Source organism: Hermetia illucens, chromosome 5 (assembly GCF_905115235.1).
Source record: "Hermetia illucens chromosome 5, iHerIll2.2.curated.20191125, whole genome shotgun sequence".
NCBI lineage: Eukaryota > Metazoa > Arthropoda > Insecta > Diptera > Stratiomyidae > Hermetia > Hermetia illucens.
Window position 1 is genome coordinate 50,436,862 of NC_051853.1, and position 25,593 is coordinate 50,462,454.

The 25,593-nt window shown below is 40.0% G+C and overlaps 1 protein-coding gene across 1 annotated transcript; it reads left to right on the plus strand.

The window, feature by feature from the left end:
* The first annotated feature begins 817 nt into the window (after positions 1-817).
* LOC119657896 (sphingomyelin phosphodiesterase-like) lies at positions 818-23,917 on the plus strand. Its single transcript, XM_038065052.1, has 11 exons — positions 818-1,138; positions 15,460-15,605; positions 15,668-15,832; positions 15,919-16,059; positions 16,117-16,251; positions 16,305-16,591; positions 16,651-16,845; positions 16,919-17,089; positions 22,768-22,948; positions 23,011-23,193; positions 23,611-23,917. Exons 1-11 carry the CDS (start codon positions 1,027-1,029, stop codon positions 23,818-23,820), a joined length of 1,926 nt encoding a protein of 641 aa, XP_037920980.1. The 5' UTR covers positions 818-1,026; the 3' UTR covers positions 23,821-23,917.
* Positions 23,918-25,593: the final 1,676 nt, after the last annotated feature.

Here is a 25,593-nt window from a genome sequence, read left to right on the forward strand (position 1 = left end):
CAAAACGTCGTTAGCAACATTGCCATACTTTATTGGTTTAAAATTAAGTTGTTTGCGATATATGAGCTTACTGTATTGCACTTCGATAATATCAGTCCTACATCTGAGTGTATTATTTCAGATCTACATCTTTATCCAATGTGAAGTTTGGTGTAAGCACAGCTTTATTTTATGATTAGTAAAATTTTTAGCAGTGATTTAGTCAGAAAGTGATTCTTCTTTAATTTCTGCCTATGAAGATTACTGCTATGACTTGGAATACTGCTCACGGTTTATCAGTATTTACTTTCACTCGATCGCCAATATCAGGATTGTTTGATAATACTGATAATGATGTCGTGTGACACCCTTTAGTGTTCCGCTTTTGCCTATGTACCAACAGCAACTAAAAAATATAATATTTATTGCCGTCAACTGATACTTTGTCTACTACTTTAGACATAACATGCTCATATGGACACAACTATCCGCCTCACATTATTACTCATTAGACATTGGCATTGCTTACAAATTATGATTATCTTGCCGTATTGTAAATATACATATGATACATTAGCTTTTTGCTCTGTGAAAATGGAAGATTTTCCTCATTTCTCTGTCAGCAGAAAAATTGAGCAGTTTCCGCTCAATTCTGAAATGATTTTCAACAATCACTCGGGGCTGAGAAAACGGATTTTTCAAACGGCTCAAGCAAAAGCTTTCTCTTCATTTCATATTTGTAGTTCGCAATATACATCACGCCTCATGTTGTGATATCACAATCATGCCTATTATAGTTGCTATAACAACATTTGTCCATAACATCATGGTTAGTTTTTCACGAGTGTTGCATGTGATAGTTTTGTACAGAGCGATAAAATCGGCAACATTCTACCATATGGACTCTAGGCTTATCTACAGAATTTTATCCATCTGAACGGAAATTCGGTTTCCCTATTCTGCTAAACAATCCGCATCGATCTTTAGTTCTTCCTCGAACGTTATACGTAGAAGACGAACAGAATTGGTTGAGGGTACTTGGATTCCATGACAAATAGTCAGTTCGTGCGCGGCAAGATGAAGTTTAAATTGTACCTAATTGCGTTATTAGTAACTTTATGCAATGCTAATTTGTGTTTCGCCAAAGATGTGGATGCAGGTGAAGTAAATAATTTGATTATTCAGTTGATTGTTGAAAAGTGAATTAAATTACAAAAGCTGATGCAAAAGTGCAATTTAAAGTGTATGTAAAATTGCAACGCGAATATTGTATATATAATATATGAAGAGAAAAGCAACAAGATAGTTCATAATTTCGAAATTCTTTAAGAGTTCATAACGCTTTGAGCTAAATACTGAACAGGTCTTCCTATTTGGTCATAATCGTGAAGTATAATTAAATTAAATTCAAAAATGTTTCCCAAAGAAGACAATTCACAATTATTTTCATACACATAATCCTCTCACTTCCACCATTCGTATTTAAGAAAACCTGCCAAATTGGAAGTAATTAAGTATTGATTAGTGCATGTAGTTCTCAGTAATGACTAGCTATTTGTTTCATAAACAAAAAGTAAACACAAATTTAGCAAATCCATCTCCACAAAATGACGATAACAACAAAAGCAAAACGAGTGGAAAAAGTTGATAAGTTGGATGTTTTTTGTTTGACTGAAACAATAATAATTGTATGAAAAGGACTACAAAAAGCTGACTAGATAGATGATAAGAGAAAAAATCTGAAAGAAAGCCTTTCGACTAGAAAAATGACCTGAAAAATGAATATCAGGACATTCTTCAAATTCTATCACGGTGAGTAAGCTAAGCAGTTTACCCACGGAAAAAAGTATGTTTTGGGCGGAATTTCGATCTAGGCCTGTTGCAGAGCACGTTTGAAAGTTTCCTTATTTCGCAAATATTAGTGCTTTTAGAATAACTTGTCCCCTTCTTTAGTGCCGGCCTCACAACAATTTTTTAGGTAAGACTTATATGCCCTATTAAAAATTAACCCTAATTACCCTCATTATAATTTGTCTTCATGATTAGTATATTTTTGTGGTGGAGCGAGCAACTTGCGTCTCGCAGGCATACAGGTGCGAGTTGCGTAAGCAATGATGACATCGAAAAACATTTTTGACGGCGAAAATTGTTTTTCGGTGTCTGTTGAAGTTTGAGAAGTCAAGCAGGAGAAGAGAGGAGTACGTCAGCCACGGTCTTCGTGTGTCGGTGGCGGCTTTAGCTTTGGTATAACATACCGGTAGCGTTGAGTGCCGACCTGATGTCGAGAACAAGGTCGCTGGGTAGTCTCAGGCTTTCCCCGCATACCAGCTCCGCGGGACTTGGAGCCGATTCCTCGCGATTGGTTGTCCGCAGGCCAAGTAGAACCAGTCGCAGGACCTGCGACCAAGAAGGGATCCCATTGGACTGCGGGTCGTAAGGGGTTGTCGGGTGGCGTTTAAAGGTGAGGAGTTTGTCCAATTCTGAGAATAGGAATCCCGTGGAATCCATTCTCGACAGAGGGCCTCTACACAAGATTGTGCAGTAATATCTTTCAAAGGTATTGCTTCAGGCCACCGCGTGAACCTAACAATAATTGTGAGGCAATACCTGAAACTGTGCGAGTTTCGCAAAAGGCCAATGATGTTGAGGTGGATTGTGTGGAAGTGCTTGGTTGACCGAGGGAACATTCCTACCTCTTTCCTCACATGCTTTACAGTTTTGCACTTCTGGCATGCGACGTACTGTATGGCCCAGAAGTTAATCTCCTTGTTCATGACGGTGAGAAATACTTCGCGGTGACTAACCGATTCGTTGTCCGAATGCTTCGATCAGTAAGAAAATCTAATTTTTGAGAAAAGATATTGAGCTGATCAAAAAAGTAAATATGAGGGTTTTTTTGTACGGATATTTTTCACTATAAATAGTTTTTGGAGAAAAAAACCCTATGTAAAATTTTTCAGGAAGGACTTTTATTCAAAACTAATCTAAACAATAAACTCATAAATGCTTAATTATATCAGTATTAATCCTCGCTGGCATTGATGAAATAATATTCTGAAGAATCTGCAGGTCAAGTTCATCATTCCCCGTCCTTAAGAGGATTAAATCCTCATTTTGGCTTTTCGGCTTCTGTTCAGCTATCTTTTTCTTCATTAGAGCCCACAAGTTTTCCATGGGGTTTAACTCTGGGCTACTTTCGGAAGAAGTCAACTGCGTCATGAGTTTTTGGCCAGAAGGTTGCGCACCTCGAAAGCAAGGATGGCCAAATAGTGGAAAAAACATTAAATATTTCTTATAAAACAGGTACAGAAAAAAAATTTTTACTTACAATGTGGTACCTGTGACAAGGCGCAGAATCGTCCTGCAAGATGATTTGACTTGAATACTGATATTGCTTTTCAAAGCAAGGTGTCAGATGCTCCTCCAAGATTCGTTTATAGGCTTCACAATTGATTCTTCCATCAATTAATGAAAATCCTTTCACACCATAAAACGAAAAGCAGCTCCAGATCATCCTGCTCACCAACTGACGTACTGTGGTCTGGATGAATTCCGACTGAATCGCTCACCTGATGATCTTCTCCATAAGTGGTGGATCCCATCCGACCCAAAACTATTAAATTGGGATTCATCAGAGAATATTAAAGTTTGCCACTGTTCCAGGGTACAATTTTCGTAGTCCTTTGCCCGTAAATAGCGTTGCTTCCGCATTCTTCCATTTAAAAAAGTCATTAGCCATGAAATCCGCCCTCTCTGGCCCTCTGACGAACCGTTGATGCATCAATTTCTGTCCCAATGACATCCTTAAGCTCTTTTTTAATATCCGATGAAATTTTGAGCCGACTCGCAGGCAGAATCTTCGTATCAGTCCGTGTTTTACTGATATAGTCTTTTTCGAGCTTTGTTTCCGGGCAGTAGACCCAGCGCCCGGAATTTTTTTAAAAACCCACAACGACCGCTTTTTGTCGTTTGTTATATTTTTTATGAAATAAGGCAATTATTTCCCCTTTGTCGATATCACTTATTTTACTTATTTTTGTCATTTTTTTTCAATTAACGCACTTAAAAAACTTACCACTGCGAGAAACTAAAATCTAACGGTGCAAATACTTTCTTCATATCTGTATTTCTACAACAACAAAAAACTGCTTGTCAATTCAAATTTAACTAACGGACTTACCCGAGATTAAGTAGGGTGCACTTAACTGATCGGATTCTTTTGCCCAGTATTGTACTTCCTTTCGGGAATTGGCCGGAATATATGGTCTTGATCCCTTGTTTGAAGTCCCACAGTATATACTGCGCGTTGAGCCGAATATGGGATACTCCCTCAATGTGTATTTGGTGTTCAAGTTCTGAAGAACTCCGTGGCCCTTCTGCGCATCGGAGATTGCCGGAAAATCGACTGTGGCGGAGATCTTAACCTCTTCAGCACGTGACAAAGCGGCAGCAACCACGTTATTTTTTCCAGATACGCGCTGAATGTCGTGTGACTGTGAACTGGATGATAAAGATCAAGTGCCGAAGTTGACGAGGGATGCTTTGTCAGGCTCTTGTTTTAAAGCAAAAGTGAGTGTCTTAAGATTCGTGATTTAACGGTCTGCCTTCAAGGGAATAACGGAAGTATTTAATAGCGAGGTACGAGAGGAGTAACTCACGATCATAGGTGCTGTGGTTCCGTTGAGCTAAATTGAACTGTTTAGAGAAGAAGCTCAACGGCAGCCAGATTTGATTTACATTTTAGTGAAGAGCAGCACTTCTGGCAATGTTTTAGGCAAGGACGAATACGGCTAGGGTGCATGTTGCTGAGGGAATGCCAGAAGGGTAGCACCCACCAGCTGTTGTTTGGTGGTCTCAAAGTCCTGGACAGCTTCTGGGAACCACAGAATCAGACGGGAGTCTTTAGTTTTCGGCCCAGATAAGAAGGCACTAAGGATCGATTGATGGTGGCCGGGATTGAGTAAGAAACGACGATGGAAGGTTAACATGCCCACGAACTTTCTGAGATTCTTAACGGTTTTTGGAAGTAGGAAGCTCGAAATCGCTTGCACCTTGATTGGGTCCGGTTGGATGCCTTCGGGGGTAATCAGATGGCGGAGCAATCTTACCTGCGATTGTAGAAATTTGCACTTTCCAACGTTCAGTACTAGACTGGCCTGAAGGAGACGTTGAAAAATGCACTCGAGGTGTTCTACATGCTCGAACTCAGAGGAAGTCGCGACTAGAACATCATCCAAATCTACGAAACACAAGTTGAGGTTTCTCAGCACAGAGGGGATGAATCTTTCAAAGGTTTGCGTCGCGTTGCACAGTCCAAAAGACATCCTAGTAAACTCGAAGAGTCCGAAAGGCGTGCATATTGCCGTTTTCGGAATGTCTTCGGGAGCTACAGGGATCTGATGGTATGCCTTGACCAAGTCCAATGTCAAAAAAATACGGTCAGGGCGAGAGGCGCACGACGCGTCCGTTTTGACTTGCTGCAGTCGGGTTGAGGGAGCCGTGTGTCTAGTTCCTTGCTGAAATGTCCTTTGGTTTGAGCTGGTGGTGGAGTGTCGTAGCGGAGCGAACAACTAACGTGTCGTACGCAGGTGCGAATCGCATTAGCCATAACATCGAAAAACAATTTTTGACAGCGAAAATTGTTTTTAGGTGTGATTTGGAGTTCAAGAAGTCAAGTAGGAGGAGAGAGGTCACTCCTCTCAATTCAATTATTCTATAAGTTAAAAAATAAAAAAATAAATATTTACATAAAAAAGTGTTTAAATTACATCTTTATCTTAGTAGCTACTCAATTAATTTAAAGAGAGGAGGGCTCCAATTCCCAATATCCTATCCTATGCTGCGGTTGCTCACTGATCAATAGGGTTTCACATCGTCCAATTGGTTGAAGTTCCATACTTTATAAAGCACCTGCAAGTTGTCTTCTAGCAAAAGCTTGATTTCCATGGCCTTTATATTGTTAATTTTTTGTAGTTTTCTCCGCTTTCCTCAAGTGCCTGTTTGTTTGTGCACTGTTGGGTTTTATACACTCAGATCAACAAACCTTATAGATTCCACTCATCATTTTTGGGTCTTTCCTGTATGATAAACTATTTTTCAGTTAAAATAGCCTGCCAGATTCAGTGGTACTCGTATTAAACTCCCTAAAGATTCGCCATAGTTCATGAGGGCGAGGGTGAAGTGGGCTACGCTAATACCTTTCTATAAATTTAGTATTTCTTGGCGTGGGTAAATTTAAGTTATTTGTTTCTTTGTTATTCTTATCATTCTCATAGATTCTATTTATATACTTACATAATTTTTCTCCTTATAAAATCTTTTTGGTGGGAGGATGAGAGATGATTAGTCTATCAAATTGAAAAGAACCATCCCCTCGGACACCATTTTGTCTTGGTGCAGCCTGCAGTAATTTACTACTACACTAAGGTTGTCGAAAAACACAGGAACTCCCGTAATGAGAGGAACTGGAAAACTGACTATGGCCGACCTGTCGTTGCATGCTAAAACCTTTTCCTATCTACTGGCCCACAAGGCTGGCAAAGTTGCAGGACTGTCCTTATCCATATCTGCTACAAGATCCATGGGCTCGTTTTCGCAGAGTCTGTAGTATTGGAGCAGTAAAGGGGACTAGGATCTTCTTTTCGGACGAAGAGTGCGCTGTTACGTTTGTCGGGCCGAGAAGAAATGAAGTAATTGACCTAACAATCTTCACTACAAAGTTGTTAGAGTTGATTTCAGACTGACGAATGCTAGACGAAGTCTCACTTTCAGATCCTTGCTGCTTAAAATTTAGTCAGACTATTGCAGGCGAACAATCTGTAATATAAAGACAGTATCCTAGAAAAACGAATTGGACAAAGTTCAATGAAGTTCTTGACAACAAAGTGGCAAAGCGATTCCATGATGGAACCGAGAGGATGTGGGAAAATAACTAGACGATTTCTAAATCGTGCTTACAAAAGCAATAAAAATGAATACTGGTTAAATTTCAGGAACTCATAGCCGGAATACAAGAAGCTCGTAAAATGTTCGCATACTGTGAGGAGCTGGAAGAAGAAAGGGAAACTTCCAGACTGTGCAAAGTCCTTAAAAGGGATGATTCGGCCTCAATGGACTCTCTGCGAAAACCGGATGGAACTTTCACGAACTTCAGAGAACAGTTCAGCCTCAAACCGTCCAAAATTTTCTCCGAGGAAGAAGGTACTCCTTTCCTAACAGAATATTAAAAATCGACTTGAATATGCTCAAGAATTCGTTTATAAGCCTATTTCTGCGAAAGCGCGGAGCTTTTGTTTCTATGATTTTATGCTTTGGGGACAAGGTTACCTCGTTCTGGTCCTACGAATACTGGCGACCTGTAGAAATCCAAAACACTTTCCATGGTCATGGATTCCTAGTTTTAAATGCTAACCATTGTACATTTGCCATATTAATTCTGTTTTGGAATATGTATATTATATGGGTCGGATTGATATAATTTCAATTTAAGCTATTTTGCCCCAGTAGACGACCCCAGCTTATCTTTTGTAAATGCAAAAGTTAAAAAAAAATCGTATTGCTCGGAAGGTCTTGCTGGTCTTTTCTAATTGTTTATTGCTGGCATTTTATTTTTCGTGTGCCCCATTTACACAATTCTCATATGAATTAAAGACCGACTGAAGTTTGATATAAATCTTGGAAAGATTTCTAAGAAAGTTCAAAATGATATTTTCCCAGAAATCTACTGTTTTGCGGAGACTATTGCCATATATGTATCTTTAACATTAGTTGCTATCTGAGGAAAAAAACTATACTTGTACGCTTTCCACAGCAAAATTGTTATCACTCTCTGAATTAATTTCCAGGAATATTAGACTGTTTTTGCATGAACTAAGACTTTATATATGCTTGCTATCCGTATATCACATTGAGTAGACATAAATGTGAAACCTAATATGTGGAAGTGTAGTTGTGTCTAGTTTGAATAAAGTTATGATTAGTAGCATATGTACCGATTCTGCTTGCCATATCTAGAACTTTTCCATAAAAAAACTTAGGAAACCGGCAAAATTAGTGTTTTGAGTTGATATCCAATCTAGTAAGGCGGGCGCGGATCACATTTATGTACATATTAGGTCATTGACACTCCAGTGTTTCATGACAAATTGGGTTTAAATTGACTTATTGATAATATTACTACAATTCATTGTTTTTAACACAATTAAACTATTCCGTGTTAATGAGATTTCATCAACAATCAACTTTTTGAATAGATGACTTTGGATGCGTATTTTAGCCCTTGTTTTATTTTTTTGACGGCTCGATGGTCGCGTTGTTTGAGCGTCAGCCTCTCGATCTTCGCGGCCGGGGTAGAATCCCGGCCATCATGGATTTTTATGTTTGGCTTTGTGCTTTCCAGTGCTGTAAGCTTATCACTTGCACAGCATTAAGCGTGATGATCATGATGATCATCAACGGACTAAGCAGCGAATATTTAAAAAAAACACGGAATGCAGTGCACATCTAGTAAGAACACAAGGATTAACACCAATGAGAAACTTCTTGTTGAACTTTCTGTCTTTCATTTCACCATAACATGGAAGTAAGTCACCTAAATATTTGAATTCTACGTTGGAATATCTTAGCATTAAAGAGTCCAGTAGAACAATTTTTAAGGTTTTGTTTGTTGTCTGTCTGTCACATAACACTTTTCTCAGAAACGGCTGACCCGATTGTCACGAAATTTGGTGAAAAGGCGAGAAACTGTGAAAGGGAAGTGTAACCTTCTTTTCAGCGAATATAGTCATGTTAGGTATCAAATGAATGGTCTCCATTACTACTTTTCGAAGCCAGTCTTCGTTCGTTGGAAAGGCGGGAGAACCTCTTAAATTTATCCTGGAATTATTAGAAATTGCAGCAATATAGGTACCCGAATCCGAGACGTGATGATAACACATTTCAATGATTTTGTTTAATTGGGTTTCTAGTTTCCCTGTGGTAACCAAGAAGTTTTTCTTATAGGTAACATTCTTGCAAACGGTGTTTACAGATAAGATTTCAACTACTCCTCAGTACTTCTGGCCAGAATTAGATGTGACCGTCTGGTATATTGCAGTAAAAGGGTCTGCTCATATTTCATTTATTAATTAATTTCGGAAGATGGAATATGAAATTCGTCTGAGTCAGTTGACTCTCTATTTGTCTGTGTGTTCGTCTCTTTGCTACACGTACCTTTCTCAGAAATGATTATACCTAATGACACCAAATTTAGCGGAAAGGTTGAATCTGTTAAACCTTACGAATGCAGTGAGTGACATTCTTCTAAGCTAAGTTTAAGGGAAGTCTTGATACATACAAAAGGGGGCGTAAAGTATTTTTTCATCGATTATAGGATTTAAAGTTCGCCGGAGTTCGCAGAGTTTCATCTTGTCACCAATATTATTTCTTCTTGTTATTGGAGACATTCTTTATGCTGTTTTTCCGGTAGATGTCGAGAAGTTTAATAGATTATGATATCTTTCTTAAAACACCCCAACTACGCTGATAACATCCGTTTGTGCTCTCCCTGGATGATGAACCCTGGCCAAATGGCTTTGGATTTGGAAAGCAAGGCTGGTAGAGTTGGACTGAAAATAAATACCAAAAAAACATAATTCTTAGTCTAATAGGTCATCAGACTCTCCCTATTTGCATTATTAGGTAGAACGCAAGAGCCGTCGATCAATTTGTATTATCTACGAAGCATGGCTTCTGCCGACGGTGGCACCAAACTCGATGTTGCTTGACATATTAATAGCGCAGGATCCGCTTTGCCAAGCTTGTCTAGAATTTTGAAATGCAATTAACTCAACACCAAGATCAAGTTGAAAATGCTCCAATCTAGTGTTCTTTCTGTATTTCTATATAGGAGCAGTGAATAGAAAGTGACCATCTCTTTGACTCGAAAGCTCCTAGCCTTCGTGGGACAAACCATCAGAGTACGCTGGCCTGATACGATCTCAAACGAAGAACTTGGTTGGCAACAGGCCCCTACGCGATGTGATTGGAAGGCGAAAGTGGCGGTGGATAGGAGATACATTAAGGAGGGACAACAATTATATTGCTAGCTATGTTAATCAACGGAACCCTTTTCTCCTAAAATGGCCGATGAGTAGGTCACCCTAAGAGCATTTGGCTCAAAGCGGTAGAGAAACAGTGCGGGCGTCTCAGGAGTCGTGAGGAGAGTTGAAGCGCATTTCAATGAACCGCGAATAATGATGAGTGTAGATTTGGTGGACGCACTATACTCCACCATGGGGTACATGCCAACCATATATATCAAAGTATCACCATCAAAAATTTTCATTGAATCTATTTCGCTCCTTTTTAGCTAATTTCAACACCCTAAGCGAGCATTAAGGAGTGCAAAAATCGATTAATGTTTATTGAAAAAAAAGAACTGATATTTACTGAGGACTTTTTTCTAAAAAATTTTCATCTCCATAACATCGTTTCCGTAGAAGTCAAATAAGAAAATTTCTGCACGCAGTGCATTAGTAAAAGAAGACACATGAGACAAGTTGCTCTACGTCATAGAGTATAAGATACCAAAATCAAACAGAGTGACAGAGAAACATTGCGGAACTTCGTCCATATTCCATATCACTTGTCTCTTCCTCTTCACCCGTTGAAGAAAAAGTGTGAAAACTCTTCAAATAAATATAGAAATGATCACGTAGCTCAGGGTTAGGGGGTCCTTATAAGCTTGGACCATTCAGCTTACGGCCGCAAAGTTTTATAAATCCAGAGATGCTGGAACCACCTATGAGACGAAAAGTCTCACGGAAGCTTGACGCTTGAGTATGCACAGTACCTAGCACGTAACATATGCATATATTATGTGAGAATATCCACTTTTGCGTGGTGTCATTTTCCAAGTTTTGAATTTGCATAGAACGACAACTTTAAGCTATTATAACTTTGTTAGTAATAGTGCAATTTCCACTAGTGAACTTGCTAAGATTATGTTCTATATTATAGGCTACATTGCTGCAAAATTTTCTGGTTCTAAGATGAACTTAAGGGGTGTTTTGAAGCTAATTACTAAAAATTATAGTAATACACAATTATAAAGTTTATTTGAACAGATATGGGTATGGAGGGTACATCGGAGTCTAGTCACCCTATATTGGCAGACTCGTGTTTTTTTTTCAGATTTCTCAGTTAGGTGGTTTCTGAGAATGGGTCTGTTGAAGAAATGATCAGTTTTGCCTCCCCGCATGACCCACCTTTCTATTAAATGTGAAAACTAAGACCGACTTCGGAAAGTACTAGCCGAGAACTTTCATCTGATACCCCACACGACTATATTTGGTGAAAAAAATGTACACCCCCCTTTTGCATGTATGAGAACTCCACCCTCCTTAAACTCGACGTGGAAGGATGTAACTCACTGTATACGTGAGCGATCCCAGCTCTCACTTTCCCACCGAATTTGGTGTGAATCGCTATAACCGTCTCGGAGGAAAATGTGTGTGACAGACAGACAGATCGACGTGCAGCTATTAAACCAATTTGAATAAGGATTTGTTGTGCATAAATCCTTAAAAATGACAAGTTTTTGTGGTAACGCTATGAGATAGGAATGATGTTTAGGGACACTTGCTTTGCTGCAGGCATGTGAAGTCTAGCTGGGAACAAAGTTGAAAAACTGGTACATCTCTATCTGACATACCAGAATGAGGTTGGGAGCCGGATAGGCTACCTTACACCACGGCTTCATTTTTAGATCTGTGTTTTTAGCAGAAAAAGTAGCGGCAGTGGACCGTTCAGGTTCGCCAGTACTTTAGAGCGGACCTGCACGGTTAATTTTCGCAGCATTTTTTTCTTATTTGGATAGTTTTGTATTCGTAGTTGGCTATAGTCAATCCAGATGGCAATTTTGGCTTTTTCTTCCTATTAACCACGCACTCCTATCAAAATATAAAGGCCTAGATATATTTGGTCGTTTTTAACTTTATTTTAGTTTGTAGCTGAATATTGACATCTCAACTGCCCACCGCGCATTTTGACAGTCATAAATTCTTCTGTAGAGCTTCAAGCGTCAAATACACTTAGGCATCATAGCTATCGCTAGAACGGTGGTCTGGTCTGTATTGGATAACCCAAAGCGCAAATCCTGTTGCTTTCCAGAATTATTTTAGCCATTCTTTTTGCACAGTAGAAAGTGCACAAATATCCCCCCAATTGTCAAATTCAGAATCCATTTCTCAGAATCTTGGCGTTAATTTCCTTTTTCCAAAATGAAATCGCTACTGATTGGAGAAATAGTCGATATTCACATATTACGGTTGCTTGCCATATCATTCACAGAAGGTGTAACTTCTTGGATGAGAGGCATACCACTAACGTACTCCACAGCACCTTCAAAAGGCTTACTACCAAATGCAAACTCTTTCAGTATACGGAGGCGAAATCGGCAGCTTCTGTTTTCCAGGGCAAAGCAATAGTGGAGTTTGTTTCGCTACGGGGTACGCTACGCTGCACTGCTCTAGTACTCTGCGCTTATCTCCCAGTGGTAAACAGAGCTGTTAGTTCCTTACATTCACAAATCCACTTCTTCGTTTCCGCAATTAACCAGCTCTTGGGACCTCATATTGGGACGTGATCGACAACTCGACAATCCGAATTAAAGATACGGGTAATTCTGATTGCCACCCAATGCTCATCAATATTTTCGGGTGGCTTAATTAGGCCTTGGGCAATGAGGAAGATTCCCCAATGCTGGATGACGGTCGGGTTTGCAGAAATGACTTGCGTTGAGTTCGGAGGACAGGCATTCTGTGCACTAACTTTCAAACGCAGTAGCAGCATGTGAGTGAAGTTAAATTCAAGCAATCAGATGATAGTCTCTTTTGAAACTGACGACAGCAGCTCTTTTATTGTGTTATCATTCAGAAGGCAACTCTTAAATGTACTATCGGCTGTGATATGGTCAATCTGATTAGATGTTCGTTGCTGCTTAGTTGAAATCAAACTGAGCTTGTGGCAGGTGCTATGTTCCAACGGTGTGCCGCCGATAACGAGGCGGGGAAATTGGTCTTTCACCGTTGTTATTACAGTCTCCAAGATCGTGACTCCACCACATGCCCGAATAGCTTTTGTTAAAACCCAACTTGGCACTCATATTACCCATCATAATCACAATGTCCCCTTTACGAAACCTCGCCTAAACTACCTGGAATTGTTGCAATCATTCTCCAGTAACACAGAAATCTTCATTGGTGCGTTGCACAACTCTGATGCTTCTTAACCTAGATCAGAATATCTTCGGATTTCGTCATCAAGCTGATCATTGATACTGTTAGATGAATGAAGCGCCTCTTTCGATAGCCAATTGCCATAAAATCAGTCCTTACCCTAAGCGCGGCTGCCGTTACCATAGTCGCTAACGCATAAATTTCTATTACTTTTAGAACCTTATTAGCAGGGAAAAAGTGTAGATGTTGCTGATGATAATCCAGGTTGACCCTAGACAATGACAAAAATGGAGCTAAGCCAAAAAAAAATAATTGCGAAAGTGACTGTGCAGGTCTATCAATACTGAGGTATCCTTTTGACAAACGCTAGCGCACTTCTATACTATTCAGGATTAAGGTAGTGGGGAATTCTTTTGAACACTTCATTCTCTTACATATCATGTACAGAGCTTCACATACCTGCATGATATATAATCATGCGTTGCGAGAGATATGTTCACTTTCTAGCCCCTTTCTCCCCCTTGCCCCTTTTGCATCAATCGTCGGGATTGAGGCCAGCTCGGAAAAGCAGTAATGGGGACTTTTCATTTGATAAAACACATGACAATTTTCTGTGAAAATCCCATTTAAAAGCCATGTAGAACCATGTTACTCACGTGTACCTTTTCACGGAATTTCGTTTCAACTGTGGTAACTCTTTCTGAAAAAAGTGCTCTGACTGACAGGCAGGCAATAAACTGATTTTAAAAAAGTTTTGTTTGACAGAAAACCTTAAAAACGGTTTGGCTGTTCGCGTCGAGCAAGGGAACTCGTCACCCAGGTGCTGCAATCGAGGAGGGGAGGTGCGCTTGATACAGTGACGTTCATGGATCTGATAGAATACGGAGCATTCCACTAGGTTAACACTTACGTGGGAATTTTAGCACAAATTTCCCATTCGATGTAGTCATAATTCAATTCAACGGCGCAACAACCGGTATCCGGTCTAGGCCTGCCTTAATAAGGAACTCCAGAGGTTTTGCGCCGGGGTCCACCAATTCGATATCCCTAATAGCTGTCTGACGTCCTGACCTACGCCATCGCTCCATCTTAGGCAGGGTCTGCTCATCTTCTTTTTCTACCATGGATATTGCCCTTATAGACTTTCTGGGTGGGATCATCCTCATCCATAGGGATTAATTGACCCGCCCGCCGTAACCTATTGGGTCGGATTTTATCCACAACCATGGATGGTTATGGATGGTCGTGATATCGCTCATAGATTTCGTCGTAATGTAGGCTACGGAATCGTCCATCCTCATATAGGGGGCCAAAAATTCTTCACAGGATTCTTCTCTCGAACGCGGCCAAGAATTCGCAATTCTTCTTGCTAAGAACCCAAGTTTCCGAGGAATACATGAGGGCTGGCAAGATCATTGTCTTGTACAGTAAGAGCTTTGACCCTATAGTGAGACGTTTCAAGCGGAACAGTTTTTGTAAGCTGAAATAGGCTCTGTTGGCTGATAACAACCGTGCGCGGATTTCCTCATCGTAGCTATTATCGGTTATGATTTTCGACCTTATCTCCTTATTCTTCCTGTTTGACCAGTTTGATGTTGTTGGTTGGTTGGTTTTCGATGCTGACGTTTCCACCATATACTTTGTCTTGCCTTCATTGATATGCAGCCCAAGATCTCGCGCTAATCGCCGCCTGCTCGATCTGGAAGAAGGCAGCTTGTACGTCTCGTAGTTGGGTCGACTTAAAGAAGATCGTACCCCTCGTATTTACCTCACCATCTCGAGGGCCAGGTTCAAGAGGACGCATGATAGCGTAGCCCCTTGTCGTAGACCGTTGTTGATGTCGAATGGTCTTGAGAGTGGTCCTGCTGCTTTTATTTGGCCTCGCACATTGGTCAGGGTCAGCCTAGTCAGTCTTAACAATTTCGTCGGGATACCGAATTCTCTCATGGCCGTGTACAGTACAGTACAATTCGCTATAGAATAAAAAAGTTCATGGCTTGTTACATGGGCTTGCGGTTTAGTTGAAACCAATAAAAGCACACAGCTTCCTTCCTGTGCTGCCCGCTTAGGCAAAGGGCATTTAACTGTGTGAAAATATGCATGGCATTGCAATACTAAAATATCGTATGGCGCAAAGTTCATATAATATGAGAACATTTGAGAGATGCGAAGGTTTTAAAATTCAATAACGTGGGATGGAAAAGGATACAATTTATTGAGAGTCCTTGGAATCACTGTAAGTTACATCTTCTTTCTCTTGCAGATGTTTTCGCGAAAATTTACTATGAACGATTTAAGAGAATGTTTGAAACGAACCATCGGGATCTCGTCCTAGACGAAATGAATGAGGATATGCTGAAAGCGGAGGAGAGATCAGTGAAGTTAATCAATTTCCCAGTTGAAGCAAATGTAATTTGGATAGCATCTTTACGCTACTTACGATACCTAAATTTATTTTGTGTTTCTTAAAGGCAAGGGTATGTCTGAAATGCTACGTAACAGCATTCAGTTTTATTCAACTCAAGAAAGATGTAAAGTATGGCACAGATAAATTAAAATCGTTTATGAAGAGAATATGCACTTATGGCGATATAGACAATGAATACGTTTGCAATGGAAACGTTGAAGTGAATTTCGTAAGTGAACCTCAGTTCCAAAGAGAATGTATTAAATCACATATAAATTAACATACAACTAAACATTTCTACAACTTTCTTTGCAGCCTATAGCTGACTTCATTTTTAGCAATAGACCTAACCTAACGACTAGCTATGTTTGCGGCAAAGTAATGCCAGAATATTATTGTGTTAAGGAAGACGATACCTACGAGAACGCTTTGTCAGTAGAGAAACCTGTGCTGAATGTATTGATGGAGTAGAAGTTTCTGCTTAAGATTTCTATATAAACATTAATATTTCAGGGATCCAAAGCTTATACCTTTGAAACAACCGGAAAACTGCGTATGCTGCAACTGAGCGACTTCCATTATGATCAATATTATGAGCCAGGGTCAGACGCGCAATGTGGCGAATGGGTTTGCTGTCGAGGAGATAAAGTAATTTCCTTTCATATACAAGAACTGAAAAAAAATAACATCCATTTAACTAGCTGCCCCCTGACTCAAAAAAAGCCCGGGCTGGTTTTTGGGGGGATTACCATATTTGCGATTCACCGGGACGTCTTGCGGAGAATTTACTTCAACAAATTGCATCCTTAAAATACCCAATTGACTTTGTATACTTCACTGGAGATTATGCTGATCACTTTGGATGGAATATGACACGCGAAACTATAAAATCTGAAATCAAATACGTTTTTGATTTAGTTAAGCGCTATTTACCCAATATTCCTGTGTACCCAGTTTTAGGCAACCATGAAGGATATCCTGCTAATTTGTATGTGGAACATATTTAAACCATGACAGGATCTAATAAGTAGGCTTGTATTTTTATAGCTTTGCTCCAAATTATATCGAGGATAGGGACCTTTCTTCAAAATGGCTGTTTGAATTTGTTGCTGATCAGTGGAAACAGTGGCTCCCCGACCAAGCTCGTAGGGATCTGGCTACTAAGGGATATTATACGCTGCTTGTGAGACCAAATTTGAGACTCATTGCTTTGAATAGCAATGTGTGCAATGTAGATAACTTGTACGATCTCTATAATAGCAATCAAGGATTAGACAAGGCCGGTTCAATGTATGGTTCCTTTCATATTTTCCAGATGGATAATTTACGATGGACTTGTATATCAGCAGCAACTTTTGTGGTTGATTGATCTTTTGGAAAAAGCATCTAATTCTGGAGAAAAAGTGCATATTATTGGTCACGTTCCTTCAAACGATTATAGATGTGATAGACGGTGGACAATGGATATTCAACATATCATTGAAAGGTAAATCCACTATGCTTACAAGCTACGCGGTAACAAAAAATATTAAAAGTTGAATATATTTCAAAATAATCCCGTTAGATATTTTTTAACATAATTTTGACAATAAAGTAAATTGTAACGAAATAACAATAGCACTCACACGCAGCTCAGACCTCAAAAATTGACTATACATCACAGTCCAACGTATTTGACTAGCATCGCTTCCTACCCTTATGGAATGATATTCAAAAAATATGGTGGCCCTTCTACTGATGTGCTAGTGCGTTGGTTTGTGGACCTTGGGTCGAATCAGAATGTCCCTTCGTATTGTGCTCACAAAAGCACTCCAGGCTCGAGAATATAGTATCGTTATACATACTGATCAATTTCGGCACCTTGAAAAGAAGAGCAGTCTTGACATTGGCACGAATTCCTACTCCAACCGGATTTTTATTCATTTTTCGATGGATCGTTGGCTTGCAGAATTTATTTTCCGCTCATTATCTTGATCTTGACGTTGTGCTCTCCGGTTGTGAATCACCGGTATTCAATTCTCGCCAGCATCAATTGAATTCTCCCAGCGCTTCCCCAGTTGTCCTTGTGGACGCTTTTCTTCAGCTCTATTATGAAATGTTCATTTGGGTTTCATGAAGTCGACCAGACGCGAAAGAGGAATTCTATATTTAGATTCCAAAGTCAAGAACCTGGATGTGTCAGTGAAAAGAACATCAAGTTCATAACCTAAACGGGAAAAAACGGGAATTTGACCTTCTGAAACTACTGCACCAAAAATATTAACAACTCCTCCTATCTGGGAGCCCATTTTGATAAAAAAGGGAGTGAAAGGAGTGGAATCTCAATGCAGCAATAAATCATACTATGCAATCCACTCTACCATCAAGTGAAGGAAATAGTGCAGGAAAAATAATTTTCGTATCTACACCACTGTCATCAAGCTTGCGTTCCTGCATGGTAGCAGACCGTGAGCGTTCTTAAAAACTTCTGAAAAATTGGTAGACATATTTGGATAAAAATCGTGCAAAGGTTTCTAGAATGTGTACAAGAAGCACTTTTGTCCAGAATAATAAATATAATATAATATAAAAAAGCTGCAGTGGGCCAAATATGTCGAAAAGGTGGAACCGAACAATGACGATGCTTATTCCATTGGGGTCGATCTTGAAAAGCTCTGTTTTGTCCAGATTTAGTTGGAGAACATGGTGCGTGAGACGATCATTCCACCTGAGGACAAGTCGCTCGAAATCAACTTTGTTATAAGACGCTAGAAAAAAATCACCTTCAATCATTTAGATTACTTGTTAGTTCGCTGGACGATAGAAAGCCCGTGACAGTGTTTATGATAAGTACAGAGAGGACTCGCCAGAGGGAGCTTCCTTGATGAACACCGCCGAAGACAAGTACCGGTTAACATGCGCTTGCTGAAATTGGAACATTTCTCTTCAGATCACGGTATAGGAATTTAACCCAACATGCTGGTTCCTCTGCTCATCAAGCTTTCTTGCCAGTCAAATGGTGTCCCCCTCGGTTATAACCCAATTGAAGAACTCAATAAGCCAGAGTGCCAGAGCTCAGCCGCAATGTGGTCAGGTCCTGTCATTTTCTGTTATTTCATTTTTTTGATGCGCGTTTCAACTAGGAAATTTGATTTACCGTCAATCAACCCCTCCTGTAATCGGTTTGGTACTTGCTTATGATGTTATATTGTTACAACTTATGTAAAATAATGAAGAAATTCGTCTATAATTTCCACACTATAATTAGTCCCCTTCCTTGTATCATGGCCATTGAAAGTTTTTCAGTAATCATCGACCATATTTGTTGAATGATTTGGTGGATAAGACTATAGGACTACGCGCTCTTATGATATATCAATTGGAACAGTAATCCATATATTACCGATGCTTTCTTTAGGCGTATTTAGCACACAACTGTTTGGCAAGATTTTGGCATTGGTTCCAAATGGGGGAAAATGCACTTTGTACTATCCTCAATAAAACAAAAATAAAATTCTGAGATCAGAGAAAGAGACAAATAAAGTATAGTCGATGATAAAACCTACCTATCTCTCTTGGTGACAGGTCCCGCGACAGGCCGACCACGAAAATGCATCCAAGTTCGTCAAAAACAACATAATCGGAGCGAGTAACAAACCTCGCAAAAAATGCTAGGGTGTCTCTGTTGGTGTTCATCAAGGAAGCGCGCTCTCACCACTTCTCTTTGTTCTTGTTATGGACGCCGTCACACGGGACATCCAACGTCCAGTGCCCTATACTTTGCTTTATGCAGATGATGTTTTTCTAGCATGTAACAGCAAAAACGATCTCGCGCAACTTGTCCAAAAATGGAATGATCGCCTCATGCAACACGGTCTCAGATTGAACCTAAACAAAACTGAATTTTTGACGACCGATCCCCATGAAACAGGCCCAATCACTATCAGCGGCAGTGATCTGCCCAGAACTGAGCGATTTAGATACCTCGGGTCAACGCTATCAGCCAATGCAGCACTGCGTCATGAAATTGCTTCACGCATTAACGCAACCTGGATGAAGTGGTCTTCTTTGTGATCGCCCTCTATGGTTCTGAGTGCTGGCTGACTATAAAAAACAATGAACAGCATCTTGCGGTAATGGGGACGAAGATGTTGCATTGGACTAGTGGCGTGACACGTTTTGATCACATCCGAAATGAGGATATCCACGAGAGGTATGGGGTTGCACCGATCGTGAGAACTTGCGAGAGAGGTGTCTTCGATGGTATGGTCAGACAATTCGTGCCAACGAGAATTCACTTGCCAAGATTGGTCTGAACATCAAAGTGGATCGTAAACGACAAAAAGGCCGGCCACAACAACGGTGGCTGGTTGAAGCCTCGCGACTACATCCAGCTCTGGCATTTGATAGAGCCAAATAGGTATGCCGGTCACGACGAACGGATCACAACTAGCCGACCCCGCTTGTGAACGGAACAAAGGCTGAAGAAAAAGAAAGAAAAGAGGAAGCCATTGTTACCCCAATTTCAATGCTGCAACTATTGCTTTTCATGCTTTATCCGTTTCGACCACGTAATTTGGCAGAATTTTCCACCGTTAAGGGGGAGGAGGTTTTTCCTTAAGCTTTCAAATCTTAGGCAGTTGAAGAAAACGTGTTCTGCATTTTCTGTTGCACTTTCACAAGTAGGACAATCAGGCAATTCATCCAAACCAAACCTATAGACGTACTTCTTGTACCCTTCTCATATCTGCTTAAGAAGTGAATGAAATCATACATAACTGGTCTCGCCGTGGTTTCGATACTCGCGATGAAATAATCGTCGGCTGTGTTTCAGGCCGCTTATATATATTCGGAAGCATCCTTGCTAATGTTGAGCCGATTTCGCTGCTCTCTACCTAGTAAACTTTTAATAGGGTTTGAAGCTCAGCTTCGAGTCGCACCTTACTCCTAGGTATTTCAGTGATAATTGAGAGAGAATAATTAATTCTACGATTATCGGACAGAAGCGGCGGGAAGGTAGTGGTGTCAGGGATTCTCCCTCCGTGGTGAGTGAAATCATAGAAGTAGGGAGCGTTGGGAAGGTGTGCCTGTGGGATAAGAGATGCGTGCACGGCATAAACTCAACCAAAACGTCGCTGATGCTATTCCTCACCAAGATAAGAGTATCCGAATTCCACCTCCTGTGGCTAAGTGATGTAATCTTAGATTCTAAGTTACATTGGAGATTAAGTTCACCTGGAGAGAACTCATGGTTAAGGTGGCCTGCATACCTTTCTATACCTACAACAGCACCTTTACAAGGGTCCCCGGGCGAGGGTGGTTCGCCGGATTTAACGTGCGCTTTCATTGTATGTTGACAGGCGCTGAGCAAAAAAGAACTGCGTGTGGCGGTGCTACCGGGGTTGTGCAGTCTTGCTCGCCAAATGCTGTTCATATTCTGAAACACCGCCTCACCTTATACCTTCACATTAAATATGCTGTAGCGTGGAGAGCTGTTAGACTACCTGAGCCCGGATATTAGATAGCGAAGTCACATCGACATGTTGCAAGGCTATGATACAGTATTCTTTACGTACTGATCAAAAATGGTTTGCAGAGTCGGTGCGGGAGTTTCCTCGGATATATACAATGTACCGACGTCTAGCAGTCTTCTAGAATTTTCCGATGTATTCCAAGCGTAAGTACTGGTGACACTGAAAACCTGTCGGCGGCTGGGGCATGGTCCGGCTAAGCATCATTAAGGCCTTGTAGTCAGGGGTTACATTATCCAGCAGGCTGTACAGTCTGGGCGGCAAGCTAAAAGTCACCTTCCTTTGGCTTTCCGTGCACAGGAATATAGAGGGGAATGACCGGGGCTGCCGGGTTAGACAGGGGGGGGGGGGGCTCTCCTTTTGACATTTTGGCAGTCTCCCGGTGAGCACAGTCTGTGTTCCTTTGGTGACTGCTAAGGATGGAATCTACCTGCACTACTTAGTAGCCATGAACTTCAGATGGCGAAGGCCTTTCACCTGCCAAGTCAAGGAACATGTTCCGCCCGCCCGCCCGCCAGCCCGCCTTGAACATGTTCCGATCGCCAGAGCTCTTATGCAATATTCGTGCAAATGCGTAGAAGATTACGGTGGTCTGCATGGGACACTGACCTATAGGGGATCATACCGACAAACTCGGCATACCCTCCAATCCGCAATACCGAAGCTGCGAACCCTTGGGCACTTTCTTTCCGATTGCCCAGCTCTAGTTACAGCTAAGCTACTGGCACTAGGTAAACCATTTTATGAGGATCTCAGGGTGATTAACAATTGCAGGGTGGGTGAGCTGCTTTCCTACGTAACTGCTGCTGGCTGGTTCTAAAGATCTGAGTCGGCTGGACTCTGCCCTCTTTACCCTCACCACAGCCCTAATTGGGCTCCTCTGACCATCCATTGATACCTACCTACCTACCTATTGGTCCTGGATCTATTATATAATTACATCAGGACACTTAAAATCCAACCGCGCATTTTGGCGACAATTAACAATTGCGAAGAAGACGGGGGCTTTTATAGACCGGGTAATCGTGATTTGGGGGTGCTTAATTTTCATACGAACTCAAACCATGATTATTTATTGTATATAATACTGAAAAATAGTCAATAAATGAATTTTTATCTACGTACAAATAGACCAGTTGCTTACCCAAAGTTTCTGGCATGAGCGAAACACACAAAAAATTTTTTATACCTGAAGCATCCCGCCTCCGGTTTCCGACTTGTTTAGCAATTCGATTTGCTAAGGTTTTGCTTTTGTAGGTGTTACAACCAATTTTCGTCACAGAACATTTTGGAAGTTGTTTTTTACTGAGGTAGCTTTCCCTGGACGTGTCCTTCCTCTTAAGATATCTTAATGGCCAAACTCATTGAAGCATTATATCGTCTTGGATACAGTTTGCTGAAAACCGTCGACAATACCTACATAATTGGTATATTTTTTGTGATGTTATAATCCCTAAAATCGCTGCGTGTGTCTGTCATGGAGAAACATTGCAAAGGTCAAATAATGGGAAAACGAAAATAATTTTTATAGTATCAGCATATATGCTTTATACAATATTACAAAAATTATATAAATGAACTTGAGTCGGAATAGAATTTAATTCAGTTCTTTTGGAGATCCGAATGCATCTGCTTTTCAATATCCTCTTTTTAGATACGCACATGTAATTGCTGGACATTTCAACGGCCACACGCACATAGATGAATTCATAGTATATTATTCATCACAGGACAAAGAAACTGCTTTAAATGTCGCTTGGAATGGGGGGAGTGGAACGAATTTCGTCGGATTAAATTCGAATTTCAAATTCTACGACATTGATGATAGAACTTACGTAATGAATCCATTAACTAATTTTAATATCTCTGTTGCTTCAAGATTGAATTATCATTTCAGGAAGTTCTTGATTTCGAAACATGGATCTTTAATCTGACGGAAGCAAATAGACTACCAAGCAACAAACCAATCTGGTACAAAGAATATTCATTCACAAGTCGCTTTAATGTGAAAGACCTCAGTCCATCTTCTATACATGAGCTACTTGGACGATTTAGAAAAGACAAAATGTTGCTAAGAAAGGTAACGTACTATATCTTAAGGTGGGACAAAAACACTGTCGAGAAAGGTTTGTGTAGTAGACTAATTATATGTAGTTTAATATTTTTGAAGACGAATCTTTCTTACGGAAAATGTTTCTGGTGCCAAAATGGATCTGTTGCAACCCAGTTAATGGTTCTAAAAGTTGTTTGCAACTGGATTGGAGCAACCTTAGAAGTAAATTCATTCAACATATATTATATAGTGATGAAATCCTAACAATACTGTTTTGGGAACTATCAAATAACCATTTAATAATGAAATAATGAAAAAATGAACTCAAACTGACAAAAACAAATGAGGACATTAAAGTTCTAACACTGTGTACAGTTTTTTTGCCACCCCTATATATTATCACCACTTTTCCGAATAAAAATTAACACAATTTTCTTATTAAAGTATTGGGAAACTACTCAAAAAGAATCCGATGCGGCCTTCCAAAAAGGATGCGATGACGCCTGCCTGCAAAAAGTATTAGATAGTATAACTAGGACGACATTCCCAAAGCTAAATATATACAAGGGAGCTGATACTGGGAGGATTCAAAGGATAAGCAGAAGTGAAAAAAGAAAAGCGATGCAAATACGGGTTCTTTCACCAAAGACATAGGTTCACCACCAATTCAGAACATTGTACCCAATAAATACTGTATAACGATCAAATAAAATATAACTCTTTTGACGCCTCATTGTATGAAGGGAATTGATTCGATTTGTTTGTTATTTTTAAATCTTTCTTAGACAAAAGAAAAACTATTTCCGCGGTTTAGCTCCATTATTATTGATTTTTATTTTAGTGCAAGAATATTGAAGCTTCAAAGTATGGAAATCAATGAGATTTGGCCAAAAGGAGAAAGTAAGCAAACCAGAGAGGAGATATAGCATTGTAATTTTTTGAAATCGAACTCTATTTTGATTCACTGTTGGGAGTATCTTTCAGGAGTCCATCACTTTATCCATTCCTAACTATGCTGTCTACATTATATCCTCTTTGTCTACTATTTGCTTCGCGACGAGCCATTACCATTGTCAGTAAATCTTCAGCCTCCGCCAAACGAAAAGAAATCATAATGCAGCCCACAGTCCGATGTCAAACTCTGCCCGTATGCTAATTTGCCTCAAAAGAGACGCCAGGGCTCCGAAGAAATATAAAGGCAAATGTCGTAGATTGATCAATTATAATCATCCAATCGAAATATCAACGTAAAGGAAGGAATAAAGAAAATTTTGTTTGTTTTCAAATTAGAAAAAATAACAATGTTTTACTTACAAAATGGAGCAAACAATGAATCTTTAGAAATCAGAGAAAAAGCAGTTCAACTATCTTTTAATGTAGAACTTTACCACTTTTATCATCCGTGTGCAATATGCAATAAAAGAACCCTAACCATATGCAACATCCGATAGACCATGTGTATATACATACGTATGTATCTACCCTGGAAAAGGAACTTCTCCCTATATTCAATGACATCACAAATGAGAGTGACTATCTAAATACCACAGAAGAAATATTGGTAAACTGAGTGTAATTACGCGGTATTTCTAGCGCTTATATTATTTGAAATAATTAAAAATTTGCTTTTTCTTTTCGCTAGTGTTATCTATTTGCCTTGCAAATTCCGATATTTCGAGAACCATTTGTTTCTTCCATCAATGTTAACAAGTCTTGTCGGGACCTTGCAAAACCAATAAATAACGCTAGCGAATAGAAAAAGCCCGTTTTTAATTATTTCAAATATTGGGAATCCAGATTTTGCAAATTCCGCCCTGCAATCATCGACAAATACCTTAGCAATACAGGCTTTACCGACCTCCCTTGACCCCATACCGATAAACCAAAAAATATAAAGTAGCAGTTGAGAAGCGGTAAACGGCGGGTTCTCTGTGCAGTAAAAATAGATGAATTGACTGGTTCCCCTGGTTGGGATTTGTGCAACAGGGTTATAACCTGTCCACACTATAATATTACATAGAATTCGAAAATGAGCCACCAATCGAATTGGAAGAATGATGACGACTACGACAAGGGAAAAAGGACTACAAATTTGGAACCGGGACCGTACATTCGTTCAGAACAGAGTACTCATCGGATAGTTAGAAGAGTGTTTTGACGGTCCAGGATACGAAATTATTAAGTGAGGTATTTAACTTCCGAACACGCACTATTTTTAAAACTAGAATAAAGTCCGAAATGCAAGAATGTGGCATAGATTTTTTCATCCACAAGGATTTTAATCACAACATCACAGACCTTACACCAATCAAGGAAAGAATTACTAAGCTCCGAGGTACATATGTACGTAGTCATATATGCTTCCAGCAAGCTCATAGAAGTCATTTACTGCGGAAGCTAGCAAGCTCATCGACTTGAGCTTTACCG

Excerpts from the sequence above, each read along its gene's own strand:
- LOC119657896 (XM_038065052.1), top strand. The coding sequence starts at position 1,027 with ATGACAAATAGTCAGTTCGTGCGCGGCAAGATGAAGTTTAAATTGTAC. Across the intron at positions 15,606-15,667 it reads ATTTCCCAGTTGAAGCAAAT|GCAAGGGTATGTCTGAAATG; the intron begins GTAATTTGGATA and ends TGTTTCTTAAAG. Across the intron at positions 17,090-22,767 it reads ATTCAACATATCATTGAAAG|ATACGCACATGTAATTGCTG; the intron begins GTAAATCCACTA and ends TCCTCTTTTTAG.